This window comes from Phoca vitulina, unplaced genomic scaffold (genome assembly GCF_004348235.1).
Source record: "Phoca vitulina isolate PV1807 unplaced genomic scaffold, GSC_HSeal_1.0 scaffold5, whole genome shotgun sequence".
NCBI classification, from domain to species: Eukaryota; Metazoa; Chordata; class Mammalia; order Carnivora; family Phocidae; genus Phoca; species Phoca vitulina.
This window is the reverse complement of record NW_022589708.1, coordinates 35,741,063-35,756,990: the sequence shown is the minus strand read 5'-3', so window position 1 is coordinate 35,756,990 and position 15,928 is coordinate 35,741,063. Positions and strand designations below refer to the sequence as shown.

The 15,928-nt window shown below is 33.9% G+C and overlaps 1 protein-coding gene across 1 annotated transcript; it reads left to right on the top strand.

Annotated features, from left to right (window-relative positions):
- The first annotated feature begins 321 nt into the window (after positions 1-321).
- On the top strand, positions 322-642 carry LOC116631299 (40S ribosomal protein S24-like). The gene has a single exon (XM_032402475.1). The coding sequence runs from the start codon at positions 322-324 to the stop codon at positions 640-642; it is 321 nt and encodes a 106-aa protein (XP_032258366.1).
- The last annotated feature ends 15,286 nt before the right edge of the window (positions 643-15,928 follow it).

Here is a 15,928-nt window from a genome sequence, read left to right as displayed (position 1 = left end):
CTGTATAAAAAGTGCTTTCTCATTTTTAGAGCTTCCAGGCTCTTTTTTAGTGTGTTATACTTCTGGGCCTGTTCCCCCTTTCTGCAACTTAATATAAGAACCTGTGGGTTAATACCTAGAAAATTCAAAGTAATTTTACCAACTTCTGCTTTAATCCTCACAAAATTCTTCTTAGGTAGATCCAACAACTGCCCCTCCCTTACAGATGAATAAACCAGAGCTTAGAATGATTAAGTAATCGTCCAAGGTTACCTATTTAGTAAGTGGAGAAAAAGATCTCAACAGTTTTGCTCCCTGGCTGCTTAAAGCTTAGCCACCATCATGAACAACACAGTAACTATCCGGACCAGGAAGTTCATGACTGACCGACTACTTCCGCAGAAACAGATGGTCGTTGATGTCCTTCACCCTGGAAAGGCAACAGTACCTAAGACAGAAATTCAGGAAAAACTAGCCAAAATGTACAAGACCACACCAGATGTCATCTTTGTATTTGGATTCAGAACCCATTTTGGTGGTGGCAAGACAAGTGGCTTTGGCATGATTTATGATTCCTTGGATTATGCAAAGAAAAATGAACCCAAACATAGACTTGCAAGACATGGCCTGTATGAGGGGAAAAAAAAGATGTCAAGAAAATAGTGAAAGGAACCCAAGAACAGAATGAAGAAAGTCAGGGGGACTGCAAAAACCAATGCTGGTGCTGGTAAAAAGGAAGTTAGCTGGGTTGGACAACAGAAGGAATAAAGATCCTGCAGTGACTTTATCTGTGGTGATTGTGCAGGTTTTTCATGAGAGGATTAATAAACTAAGAACTTTTATGTGTAAAAAAAAAAAGATCTCAATAAAGATATGTTTGACTGAAGCTCACACCTTTAACCACTCAAATATAGTGTCAATTTTAAGCTGTTTTTCAAAAAATGTATAAGAAAAGTAGGAAATAGGTCTTCAAATATAATGGGTGGAATACATGGAAACTGCCTCCACAAGAGGCTGATAACGCAAATCTGCGTGTGGACTCCTGTCAATTTCAGCCTTAAATTCTATGGTCCTAAGCAATCTTGTATATGTAAATTCACATTCTCAATCAGTATGAAATGAAAACAAGCAGAGATGCAAACTTTAAGCCTCATTTTGCAAAGAATGAGATAAATTATTTCTCTCCATTTGTTTGACAATGACTGGCAGGACAAAAGCTTAATTTCAGAGTTCTAGATGTAAATGTCTGCATAGTTTTCTTGACTAATGGTTAGCTCAAAATGTTGTCAGGTTCCACTCCCATGGTTTTCTGAAAATCGGCTGGAACCCCAGAGTGGGACTCTAAGAAAAAAATAAAAAATTAAAGTGGTACCCTCCTTCCTACCACATGTAAGAGTACTTATATTATAAAATTGTAAGCATTAAATGGGTAAATAATGATCAGGTTTGTGCAGCATGGTAAGCTATTTAATGGTTAGATATTATTATGTTTTAGATTACAGTCAAGATTTTTAATTTCATCATAACGCTTTATACAAATCTTTTTTAAAAATCTTTTTTTTTTGAGGAATTAATTCTGGAACCATTTTTGTACTCTATTTTTAATACTAAAGATCACATTCAAACTCACACTCCTGATGTTATTTTATTGGTCTAATACAATTTCAGCAGTGTTGTTGTTGTTGTTTGGGGTTTTTTTTTTGTCTGATATTTATGGTAAAAAGGTGATCTTCATATTTTATATATGTACATTTTTCAAAACTTAGTTAGATTTAGTTCATTTTAAATCAAATATACTATTTTCCTAATCAAATTTTAGGAACCTATTTTGCAATTTAGTTCAAAGTACATTAATTAAGATTATTCATTTTTTAAAGAGTTTCCCAAGCAAGGCTAGGAACAGAAAGGGGAAGAAAGCAGTTCTTGGTTTTGGTAGAAGAAGATATGACACAGTATATAATAATTGCAAGTCTGTATTTCATATGGCTTTTGAGGGGATGTAGGTGAAATAAAATCATGCTAACAAGAAAAACTGCAAACATGTTTTGAGAGAAAGGAGGTAGTTTAATTTGTGTAGGCTATAAAAGAAATTTGTGATAGCAAGTTGGAACGGCATTCGTATCAAATCAAGGCCAGGAGACTTGACTTAGTTTCAGAGACAACAATTAGTCATTAATGATACTAAAAACAATAAAAATCACAGAAACTTTTTCCAGTGATCTTGCAAAACTTCTTATCCTCCTGCTATCTGTAACTTTTTACCCAGTGAATAAAAACCAAATAAAGTAAAACCCGTTCCAAGTGCTTGTATCTCTGGCCTTTAGAACCCAAATTCTGCATCTGTATAAGCTTCTAGAGCAAACTCAAAGCAAAGCTGTCCTATTAATGGGCACTCATGAGAAAATGAAAAAAGTATTCTAAAACACATTTGAGGTATTATGGATTATTTATGATCGCTGAGGTTTCTAGAAAACACTCTTTGAAACAGGTAACAGGGCATCTGCCACATTTTTCATTTCCCCATTCCACTCTATGGTTTTCTTAACAGAACAGAAACAATAGTTTTCTTTACATAGTCTGACATACAAAAAAAAAAAAAAAGTATATCTGCTCTTACCGAAAGCAAGCATGTCTTTGCTTTTGCTAAGCACATTTGCACTAATAGGTACTTTGCATTGTTATTCACTATTACATATCCCAGAAGACTCAACTGTAATCTCCATAATTATCAATATGTAGATACATTTCACTCATAATCTCTTCCTTTCATATGGAATTATGTGAGGCCATAAGATCGATTTAAAATGCACATTAGATTGTCAATTTGGGGGAGATTTTTCACCAGACCTATTTCTGGGCATGTGTGAGACTACAGAGATAGAAACTGTCCCCATCCCAGCCTAGGTTGTAATCTTATCACCTTTTCCCTGCCTTGTTTAGGGTAAGATTAACCTGTATTTTCATTTGTTTATGGTCAACACCTCCATGCTCACAGATGCCCATAACTAGCAGACAATATAAAGCAAGTCAGAACACTAAAAGCTTTTCTCCCTCAGCAGCTGGAATATGCAAGTTCCAGTGTGAGTGCTAAGACTCCCAGGATTTTGAACCTTTTTAAATCTCCAGAGACCACATTTTTTTTTTTCTGTGCTACAACTGATTTCCTTGGATTTATCCTGTGTCCCAGCAAACCTTCCCATATCTGTACACTAACACTTATATTGTGACATGCCTTATTTTCATGACTGACATTTTCTACCCTTTTGCTTCCAGTAACTTTAACTGATATTCCCTGTTAACTTTATTCAAATCAAATTAGGTTAAAGTAAACCTAAAGGAAATCTTGAGGAACATCAAACAAAGTGAGCAAAAAGCATTCAGAAATCTGTGTGGAATTAGAATGCTAATCTTGTGATGGCTCATATAGGGTCGGAGACTATGTGTATTCATGTGTATGAGGCCAAGAGTTTTCGTTTGTTAATTTTACTTTAGCATTCATTGTCAGAATTACCTCTTTTAACAAGACTGATAGTCTCACCAGGTCACTAGTCAATATTTAATCACCAAGGCAGCAATGCACCATTCAGTTCTTGGGCCTGGGCCATGGGTCATATCTGAAGGTGGCTAGAGGTATAACACATAGAACTCCATGTGTCACATAATCCCAAAATAATTCCATAAATTTTAGGTGAGATGTAGTTGAATAAACCATATATCACTAACTGGCTCTAGTCTTGAAGACCTACACACAAGCATAGCACATTCCTAGATTTTGATTTGTAACTCAAAGAGGATAAGAACTCCAGAAGAGTTCAATATAGATACCATTAATTATCACGCTTTTAATTAGGCAAGAAATTTTTCATTTTAAAGTTGTCATTAAGCAATCATTTTTACTGTATATCTTTCCAAATACTACAGTACTTAGTGTCATGGTTAGTATTGCCTTGAAAGATATATGGTTGCCAGTACAAATTCTTCTAAGAATCATAGACTCTCTATATTTCTTGAACTTCGGGGTAAAAATCTGAGTCCACTAAATAAAATATGGGTCTCTAAATCTATTTTCAAAAACTAATTTTGCTTATTATATGTTTTGTGCTTACATAGCACCAATTATGTCTACTGAAGGTTTTGCAGGTAACACTTGTCAGAAAAATTTGAAGATATTGCACACACACATTTTTTTAGAGAGAGGCAGCATGAGTGTGAGGAGGAGGGGGTGCGGTAGAGGGAGAGAGAGAACGGTAAGCAGGCTCCATACCCAGAGCGGAGCCTGATGGGGGTTTAATCTCACGACCCTGAGATCATGCCCTGCCTGAGCTGAACTCAAGAGTCTGACACTTAACCGACTGAGCTATCCAGGCACCCTGATGATATTGCATATATTAACTAAACTATAATTCTTCCAGTTTTGATAAAATATTTATATTTTTATCTTCATTCTGCTTTTCTGTATTTAGCGTTAGCATGCCATCTCCACTCACAATGTGCATTACTTATGTATACTGGAATGATATTCCATGACTGCCCACATTTTGTGACTTAAAAGTGCTATCTGCATTTTACAACAGGTGCCATTCAATCAAGGTTTTCAATTCTGAGAAAACTAAAGCAAGTTATTAAGTCTTCTGAGCCTTTTTTTTTCCCCCTCATCTGAAAAATTACCAGAAAAATATTTATCTTCCTTATTTTTAAGTAAATTTATAATGACATACTATATATAAATGAATTGATTTTTGTACCTGGAAATTGTTGAGCCTTAAATATTATCATTCTTTCTTCTTTGAGATTTAGTAATTCATTATCATTCCTACATGTATTTCTAGTATTTCTAGGGTTATGTCTTTGATCAAGAACTTTATTATGGCTCTGCCTACTTGTGTTCTCTCTCTCTCTGTCAAATAAATAAATAAATAAATAAATAAATAAAATCTTAAAAAAAAAAAGAACTTTATTATGGAAAATAAACAATGATTTTATGTTAACTCCAGATATTTTTTCTATGCTTTTAATCTATACTATTTAGAAGTAGAATCTGGATTAAGTATCAGCAAATTGGCAGACAATACCCAGGGAGAAAATCCACCCAACTCTATAATATATAATACATTTATAACACAAATAATATACTCTATAGTAAAACTCATTTCAGGCATTACTAATTTTTTTTTTTTTTTTTTCGCTTTGCTTTCTGCATGGCTAAGGCAGTCATGGAGAAGATAATTTGAATGAGAGAGAAAGCGGATGATCAACATTCTTTCAAAAATGAGGCATATTTATTTATCTCTAATTATCTTTACATGAATCCATATGTGAATAATTTTTATTTTGTTCTGAATTTAAGAATGTACACATGTAATATATATGTATGTATGTATATATATGTATATATGTACACACACACACATATATATATATAATATTTCCCATAGTACATGGACTAGTTACATAACTGGCATCATTTTATATTTTTAATATTTTGTGTAGAAATATAAAGATTTATAATTTGAAAATGTCATTTTTAAGGGTCCATTTGAAAAATAAAACAACCTACCAAAAAAGGTAATTTAAACAAGAGTTTTCCTGAAAACCCACCAGGATTTTGTTTTTGGTGAAACTGTTTCAAAATGTCCTTACTAATACGAAAGTTTTGCATGCTTATGGTAGAACAATGTGTTTCCTTAGATTGCTCTATAGCAAGCACAAGACAGGTTTCCCAAAATGTATTGCGTACACTGTCAGCAAGATCTGAGAGGCCATGCTCACACCAACGGCTCTGTTTGGGTAAATGACCATTATATCCAGTGTCCATATCCTAGATGTTGACACAAGTTGGACCCAGTCTCAGGTGAACCCACCTAAATAGTGGCATGGAAATTTTGTGGTCGCTCCTACATATACATTCTTTCACTTTGACTCCTGACTGACTGAGAATTGTTACACTTCATTTCTTTATACCAATATTATTTTTCCTGTGTCAGTGGCTGTAAACTAATGCCTCCAGATGGGAAGTAAAAAAAGTAATAGGACAAGGTGGGGTAGCTGTAATACTGACATCTGAAGTAGGAAATGCACGGACAATTACAAAAACAAGCAAAGACCCATAACATCTTCCTCTTCTAATTAATTAAGATGAATAATAGTGCAGGAAAAATATAAATGTTGATTTTAGAAATGTTTTCTTTTTGTTTTGTAAATATAAAAATTAACATGAAGACTTAAAAATGGATGAGAAAAAAACACTCCTCAAATCTAACTACTCTAACATTTTTAAAACTATTTTTCCTATATTCATTTTTATGGTCGGTCTTACATTAAATGCTTTTATACTTTTCTATGTACATTTAATATTATGTCAGGAGCCTTTCTTCATGTAACTGCATTTATCCTGATGGTGCACAATATCCCCATCCAGAGAATAGGCAGATAAACTATTTATTGTTGCAGACTTAGTATTTTCTCTCTTGCCTTAATATTTATCAATCACTAAAAATAGTGCCAGTCACCACACTAAGAGTGTCTATGTTTTAACTTACCTAAGAACTATTTTCAATAATTCCTCATATTTAAAAATGCTATGGGGGTACCTGGCTGGCTCAGTTGGTAGAACATGTGACTCTTGATCTTGAAGTTGTGAGTTTGAACCCCACGTTGGGCTTAGAGCTTACTTAAAAAAACTGCTACAGTGACAACATTTTGCTCATATTATTTTATATTTTCTCTATTATATATTAAGATTGAGGTACCTGAAGCAGAATTACCATGCTAAAAGTTTTAAGTGTGTCTTAGCTCTGATTATATACTATGCATATAATGTATAAAACACTTGTACCAAGTTCAACATACCAAACAAGTTGTACCAAGTTATAATGTTACTGGCTTTACATGAGAGTACTCCTTTCAGCACTTCTGCTTTTTGCTTCAGATGTTCATCAAGTTCAAAAGCAAAGTTATATAAATATATGGACAATTCAGATCATATTTTCAATTAAAATATCCCAGTCACTGAAGGAAAGGCATATATTTTATTAAAACAGTTGTAAAATTAACTTTTTTTTTGCCTTTGTTTTTTTCCAGAGATTGTGCACCAAGTACCATCATAAGCAAGCATTGTGCAGTATTCAGGAAACCTAAAATGAGTAATAAAGACTGACCAATAATGCATCTTTTACACTAGATCTCCTAAATCAATTCATTATTTCAATCTCATCTGGCTCATTTTAGCATGTGCATTTTTTATGATAAAGAAACCTGGAGTAAGAAATTAGGAATGTACCAAATGTCACATTGTTAGTAAATAAAGGACCCAGAATCCAAGTCCAGGAACATAACTCCATACCTCTGTTACACTAAAATGAAACTTAAACTATATAAGAGTAAGTGAAAAACTAGCATACTTTAAGACATTTGCTAACTTTACATGATTTGGTATCTGATTACATCAAATAATTGTGCTTTATAAAGAATTTTGCTTTTGTTTTATAATTAATAAATTTAGTACAAATATATAATTATGAACATTTATAAACTTTATGTTTGCATAACAATATCATTATATTTTCTCACATTTTGTCTAAGAGAAAAATGCCTTGGCAATAATATTTTGGAGGTGATAACTTTCTCTTTTCATCGTATAAGAGAATATTTCTATGCAGCGAACAGTCCAACAGACTACTGTTGTATCTATTTGTTGTTTCAGATTCTGCTGCCTTTGAATTTCTGTTCTAATATTCTGAAAATATAAGCCAGAAGCGCTTTTTAAAACTACGTACTGACATACAACTTTTCTTTCACTTTGGAAAATGTTGCAAACTAACCTAAAAAAATATTTAAACAGAATTATATTTTTTGTGAGTGCTTGATAAGAATGTGGTTTTCAACCACCTTGTGAAATTTTAATACGGTTAGGAAGAGTTTTTTTTTTTTTTAAAGCCACATATCATATATTTTATTCTTTCATTACTGCATAATGCAAAGACCAAAATCCTGTTCTCTCTGCTATCAGTTAATAAAACATTTCCTGAATTATTTAACTTCCTTACAAATTCAAACCATTTTTATGTTTTTATCATTTTTCTGTCAACAGTCAAATTCCAAAGGGAAACACTATTTATGTTCATGTTTGCTTTTATTTAAAATTGTTTGATTTTAAAAGGTGTAGCATGAGCAGCACTGTGTTTGTTTGACTCTGGCTGATATATGTTATTATGGGTTGACTTTGAGTAAATTGCCATCTTGTTTGCTTAGAAAAAGAAAGATAGTGCTAATTGAATGAAAACACCATGCAAAGGATTACAACAGTCCATTTTCTTTATTTGAAATATGTCAACACTGAAATATGAATTTGAAAGTACTATATGTAAAATATAGCAAAGATTAAAATGGTTCTTGAAGATATCTTTTGTTTAAAATACGGTAATTTACATGCAAGAAATCGCATTAATTTTCAGTGCCAAGCACATTTTTTTATTTCAGAAGAAAGTCATTGACTTAATATTCATAGAGGCATTTTTGTTGTTTTAAATGGTTGCATTATCACTGCTGCTTTAGTCTGTTAATGTTGTCTTCCTATTAATCAGAAGCTTGAAGAGCATATATGTTTATTAGCTAGAAGGGTGTTTGATAGTAAAGTCGTATTTTCCTATAATTTGTTAGGGAATAGGTGTTAATGGTATAATTTCTCTTTTAAAATCTGATAATATTTTCAATTTTGTTCACAGAAATTTAAAAAGAAGACATGATAAAGTGACCAAAAAGGATGACTGGGCTTTTAAAAATATGTATGATACTGGGAAAAATAAGCCATATCTGCAATAGTCCCTATACTACTTTCCCTTTCTCAATTGAAATCACAAAATGCATCAATTTAAACGATATCCCACATTGTTTTAAATAACTCATTTTGTCATAATCTTCTTTTCAACAAAATATTTGAAGCTGCTACTGTATTTTTAAAATGAAAAATTTAAGAACAATGAGTAATTTGCACCGTAAATCCTTCCAACTTGTATGATTAATTTTTCTCCCCTCATTGAGTTTTCTATATTAACCAAATTATCTAATCAAGCAAGGAAACCATTGTTTATCTGAATTGTGTAGGCTTCAAATTCAACCCAAATATTGCCTACTGTGTTTATAGATTCAGATTCTGAACAAAGGTTGCCCTAGACAAAAGTTCTTCCCTGAATGATCTTTTCTCCTTATCTCTTCTTCAGAGTTATCATGTTGCACTTTATATCAGGTGTCCTTAAGTGCTTGTCTTCTGGGGGGGGGACAAGGTGAGGGCAGATTTAAATTGATGGAGAATGCTCTTGAAAATTATTAATCGAATAAACTATATGTTTCTAAATGTTAATATTTCTTTTTTTATTTTAAAGATTTTATTTATTTGACAGAGACAAAGCAAGAGAGGGAACACAAGCAGGGGGAGTGGGAGAGGGAGAAGCAGGCTCCTCGCCGAGCAGGGAGCTCAATGCGGGGCTCAATTCCAGGACCCTGGGATCATGACCTGAGCCGAAGGCAGACGCTTAACGACTGAGCCACCCAGGCGCCCCTATTTATGTGTTTCTGAATGTGTTTCTAAACGTTAATATTTATACGGGGTTGCTACATCATCCAAAGTGGTAAGATATTTGTCCTAACCCATCCTTAGCTCTTGGATAGAATCAAGACAAACTGTACAAAGTCCATGGAGACTGGCGGCCCCTTCCTCACCCCACCCCATTCTCTGTACTCACAGGTACTTAGAGGTGCTGGTGCTGCTAGTGAGCATCCCTCGTTCCCAGGAGAATTTTAAGACCTGTGTAAGGTCCTCAAGACAAAAACTTCACCATGACGGAGACTTTCCTACTCATGTCTTATTAACTGCTCTCTCCTCTCACATGTATTTCTACTTTAAATGGCATGTCTTAAGCATAGACAGATCCTGTGCAGAGCCTTAAAAATATCCTGATCTTCAGAGTTTACGATAATGGGTAAGAAAGCCCAGTGTATCTTTCAAGTATATTCTGTCAAATAGAGACATATTCTTGGATACCACTGGTCAAACTCCCCCTGTATGTGTACAGTTTTCTAACACTCTCCATGCAACTGGAAACACATGAGATTAACCCAAGTACATCATGTGAGGATATGTGTACACAGATCTCCCAGGTGACAAATTTCATATATTGGAATACACTAATATGTTTTATGAGTTCCCTGTGACCAATCTCTGCAAGAATATAGTTTACTGAAGAAAGCAAGACCTGTTGCTCTAACCCCCCAGTGCCTGAGGCCACAGAACGGGGTTATGAGCAAAAGAGAATAGAGAGGTTTATGAACCTGTTCAAAGTCATACAGCTCCTAAGACAGAAGTTGAATTCAAATCTTTTTGGCTCAAGCTTTAAGTCTTAATTACCGAGACTGGATAGATGGGTGGATAAATGGATAAGCTGATGGATAAACAGACTATGTATGTGTCCGTCTATACACATACAAATACACACTCCTTGAATACATAAATAGATGAATGGGTTTATGAATATACAGCATGTTTATGTATTTATATGTTTTTGGAATAAAGTAAAAACATGAATAATTAAATAATTTGTGGAGAAATATATTTTAAAAATATTTAAAGCCTGGTTTTTAATTTCAATTCGTATTACATAAGTCTACGACTTAGAGTACATGAGATGTTTTAGAGAATGTGGACAAATAATTGAAAGTTTAAGCTGCTTTTTTTAGTATGAGTTTGTGGCTTCCTTGAAGGCAGGATGAAGCTTTGCCATTCCTTCTGTCAATGGCATATAAGAAATTGGGGGGGGGGGGGTTGGACTGGCATGGACTGGTGATTCGATTGCCTTGAAATACCGTGGAGCAAATTCTACAGGCCTACTAGATAATTTTGAACAGAATGGCCCAAAGGACATCAATTAATGTTTTCCTTTTATAGGGTGTATGAAAATGTGAGTAGAAATTGTGTTCATGGAATCCTCTCTTTGCCAAGGGTTTTGGTGAATACAGAGCGTTTTCATAAAAAAAAAAAAAAAAAAAAATGGAGCTTTACCTTAATGCCAGGCTTTTCCTGACTGCTTAATTCGCATGTTTTAAGTATCTATTGTTTGATTCATGTATTTATTGGTATAAGTGAGAAAACTAAATAATTGATGGTGAAACTATGTTTAATCACACTATCTTAAAATCTTAGTGTCAGACAGTAAACATCACAATCTATATTACATTATACGAAACAAAACATTTTTCATTTCCAGGAATTGTTCTCAGATAACGGATGTGGTCAATACAACTTTAATAACTCCCCAGTAGTTTTTTTAAAGACGGTTCAACTATAGGATTGTGTGAATATATATGGTCACGAATGCCTGTTTTATCGTTTGATGATCATGAATTTTGTAGTCCTCCATTCCAAAGGGTATTACTGAATACAGAATTTCTTTTAACAAGATTGTTATAGATTTGTTTTAAGAAGATAGTCTGGCAACTGACAAAGGTCATGGTTGCATTTAAAAACAAAACTGAACAAAACAAAGAGCTAGAATAAAGAAAAGGAGAGCAACCTGCAATCATACAGAAGACAGATACATCAGACTACATTGTCATATTTCAGCTCCAGATCAACAAGGCTGCAGGAATCATCATAAATATCTGACATGTTTAGGTTAAAGCAAATGTTTGCGCATGACAACAGCTAGGAAATAACAGCTAACTGATTGTGCACAAGAACAGTACAACCTTACTGCTGGATATTGCCCTAATTACATTTGGAGTTCCTTGCTACTGTTATAAAAGGAAATATTTCATCTTAAGATGCAATCAAAGGATTTATTTTAGTTGTTATATATCCAACTGCTGAGATTACTTATGAAAAAATTGCTTACAATCAGGGAGATTATGCTGTAAAATTAAGCTAAAATGCTGAACAAATTTATTTAGTTAAGCACTTTCATAATAAAATATGTTTTAGATTTGGATATTTTATGAACAAGTGTTTTCCTCCTTGAATACTATGTGCACAGATAAATGCAATGAATAGATTAGGAGCATCAGTAAAATTCTACAATATCAGCACATAAAAAAAAAAAGTACTGTTATCTAGCTTGTATGAGAGTCCTACGATTTTGTATTTCTTTGAATACTGAACTTTTTGAGGGAAGCAGCAAAAACCTTTTGGTGTTTGTAAGGGAATTTAGGTTCATTTTTAAAGATCTCTTTTAAAAAGAAAGAGATTGTTTAAGACTATAAATGTCTTTATTGGAATTATGCTCTTACCCTCATTTATTTTAACAAGATTTGTAATGCATTCTGGCCTTTGATCTCTTAGTTTGAAACACTGCCTGTTGTTGCATTATTCCGCCATCCATTTGCAGATAACAATACATCAGAACCTTTTTCATGCTACAGAAACAATGCCCTTTATTTGAGAAAGGACATTGTTTTGACAGATAAAGTAGGCATTTGATAAATTGAAACAGGTTCTGAATTATTTTGAGGGGAATGTGTGCTACATCTGTCTGCTGATTTTCCACTGAAGTAGTGCTTAACTTTCTTGTCTGTTTGTGATTTATTGAGCTACAGAAAAGGTTAGGAAAATTTCATGGCTCTTCTCATATAATTTGTAAGTGAATCAAACAGCATTTGTTAATGTTTATGAGACTTAAAAGGCAAAATTACTACCAAACATTTATTCACAATATCTATGGTAGTGACAACTAAAACAAAAGGAAAGAGCAAACAGAATTATTATTTCTCCATTAGTAAATTCCAAGCTAGAGAAAAGGAACACCAAAGTAAAACTATCATCCCAGTAATTTTAAGTAGTGTGGAATTTCAAATTAGGTCTTATTGTTAATAATTTACTCTTGGAATAATGCAGATATAGCACTTTGAGGAAAACACCAAATGCCATCAGGAATGACCTCTCAGATACATTTTAAGAGCTTTGAAGAAAAATTATATTAATAGCTTGTATTTTTTTTCTAAATGAGTTTGTAACTTTCAGAGTTCTTCCTTTAATAATCCTGAAGATTTCCCTTGATAGGGAAATTACAGTCAAACACAAAAAGTTTCCCAACTAAAAATTATTTAAAGTGCAGCATTCCACAAATCACAAAATTCTATATAGCATTTTCAAATTGAGAACCTGCTCTCTCTCATGTAAGTGAGAACATCTAAAATGGCTTATTTTAATATATAGTATAACTGTGTTTTCGTAAACTTTACTATTAAGCATTCCAAATTTAAAAATCTCCTTTTAAATTATTTTTTGAATCCAGTTATCCATTCACTCTTTAGGTAAGTAGAGACAGAATTATCATCCCCACTCAACAGATGAGGACACTAGGAAGAAAGAAAGAAAGGTCATGGAATTGTGGCAAAAGTCCTATGCTGAAAGACTCTTGACCTTGTTATACCTTTTTTTAGTGGGCTGCACTGCAAAGAGCTGCATAAAACTTAAGAGTTAGATTCTCTACAGGGATACTTTCTAAGTATTGTTAAATACCTGATATGAAAAGCACATTGTTGTTTATATCTTTATGCCAGAAATAAATACACAAGACATAGTACCCTAATTGTTCTGACTCCCTGATAAATATTATTGATTTTAGACCTATTCTTTCCTTCTCTGCAGTTTTTTTTTGGGGGGGGGGCTAAGAAGGCTATATTTAATATACAAAAAATATCAAATATTAATTTGCTATGTGAATTTTCAAAATGTGCCCTAATTTTCAATGAAAAGAGTAGGAAAAGTTTACGAACAGTGCTGTAAAGCAGAACTAGTACTTTAACAAGGCTGAGGAATGAAATAGAGAGCAAGTATGAGAGCACTGCAATGATAAGATCTCCTCAATAGGTATATTTTTAAAATACAATATACAAAAAAAAAAATACAATATACAATAACAGGGGCGCCTGGATGGCTCAGTAAGTTAAACATCCGACTCTTGGTGTCAGCTCAGGTCATGACATCAGGGTTACGAGAATAAGCCTTGTGTTAAGCTTATCTCCCCCTTTCCCTCTCCCCCTCCCACTCATGCTCTCTCTTAAATAAATAAATAAATAAATAAATAAATAAATAAATAAAATCTTTAAAATACAGTATACGATAACATACCTATAAAGTATACATAGTAACAAAAAGAAATTGGTATTTCCTAGTGCTTCTTAAATTTTGTCTTCTTTTCTCTTATCATAGCATGTCCTTATGTCTTTTCTCTCTTCCTCCCCCCTCCCCTCCACCCCCAGCACACACACACACACAAACACACTTCTGATCCCGGAAATGCCAATCCACAGTTTAGCTGAGGTAATCTATTGCTGAAGATCCAAGCATGACTGAATTGCTTATTTTTATGTTCTTTTTGAGTCACTTCTAAGTAATGTAGCTTAATTTATAATTAATACATCTGTTGCCAAATATATAGTCATCAGTATTATAATTACTGATTATTATGTTGCCAAGTCCCGCCCCCAACAAAGTTCCTGTATGCATTCTGAAGGGTAGGAAGTTGTGTAAGAGTCGGGTAATTCATTCAGTTAACAAATACTGAGCACTCATATAATTATGGATGAGGCATACTTCTAGTTACTGGGAATTCAGTAGTGGTCAAAACACTCAAAAACTTGCCCTCATAGAACTTAATTAATTCTGAGCTTTTAAGGGACATAACCCCTCCATTTCCTTCCTCCACCTCCTCCCTTTCTTTTCTTTCTCCTTTCCTCTCCTTTCTCTTGTTTTATTCATTCATGTATTTATTCATACAGACATTCAGTAAGAATTTACCAGGCACTGTTGCAAGGCACTAACTTAACAAATAGCAACACTGGAGACAACTAGTAGTCTACTAAATACATTTGCTCCATACAGAATCCACCTTGTTTTCATTTTATTACTCTGAAGTATGTGCTCCGTTCCATAACAGCCCCATCTCTGTCTGGGGCCTGATAGCAACTAAACTGATTAGCCTTTTCTAAGACTGCATGGTGTGAAGCAGGAGAAGATGTTAACATGTGATGTGAGAGCCCCCAATATATTTCTGATAAAATACAATTTGAATAAGTGGACACACACATCCCTCCGTAGACTTTTGACCAAAAATAATAAACTATGCATTTTTTACTTCTCATTTATTTTTTAGTATTTTAAGATCATGGGACCATTTTAACGAACTGCCTATGTGTCTAAGTTACTTTTTGTTTCTTTAAAGTAGAGGAATTAAAGACCCATTCTTATTTTAATTTTCTACTAATGTACAGAAGCTGCTGCACTTTACAGAAACAAAGATGTGCCTTTCTTAACATCTGTGCTGAGATAGAATACAGGCTCTTTCTTTCCCTCCATAGTCTAGTCTAGTGGGCACCGCTGCTACTTCATGCACATTGAGCAATTTATATTTTCATAAGCCAGAATTTGTTCCTCCGCACATTTATTCCTTTTGCCTATAATGCCTGTAACCCAAACTTTCTCAGCTTTGGCACTACTGACAGTCTGAAACAGAGAATTCTTTTTTGAGGGCGTGGGTGGAGCTACCTTTAGCATTATAGGATGTTTAAAGCATCCCTGAGCTCTACCCACTAGATACATGTTGAATTCCCAACCACCACTTGTGAAAACCAAAAACGTTTCCAGACAACGCCAAGTATATTTTAAAATGCCAAATTTGCATCTGGTGGGCAATTACTGCTCTCATCCCATCTGCCCGGCCAGCAGCTACTCACTCTTTCAGACATACCTTAAGTATAAGTTCTTTGAAGCACTTCCCAGCCTTCCAATTACAAATGAAGACCCCAGGCTTTGTGCTTCCAATGTAAATTTTTTTTTGCCTTCTCTTACCTCACCTATCTACCTGTACCCCACACTACATTACAAGTTTCTCAAGGGGAAATGTGTCTTTTCTTTTTTTTTTAGTTACGTCCCTGAAGCCTGTTAGCTAGTAAATGTCTA

Bases quoted from the DNA above. Each gene is read 5' to 3' on its own strand.
- LOC116631299 (XM_032402475.1), top strand. From the start codon at position 322: ATGAACAACACAGTAACTATCCGGACCAGGAAGTTCATGACTGACCGA.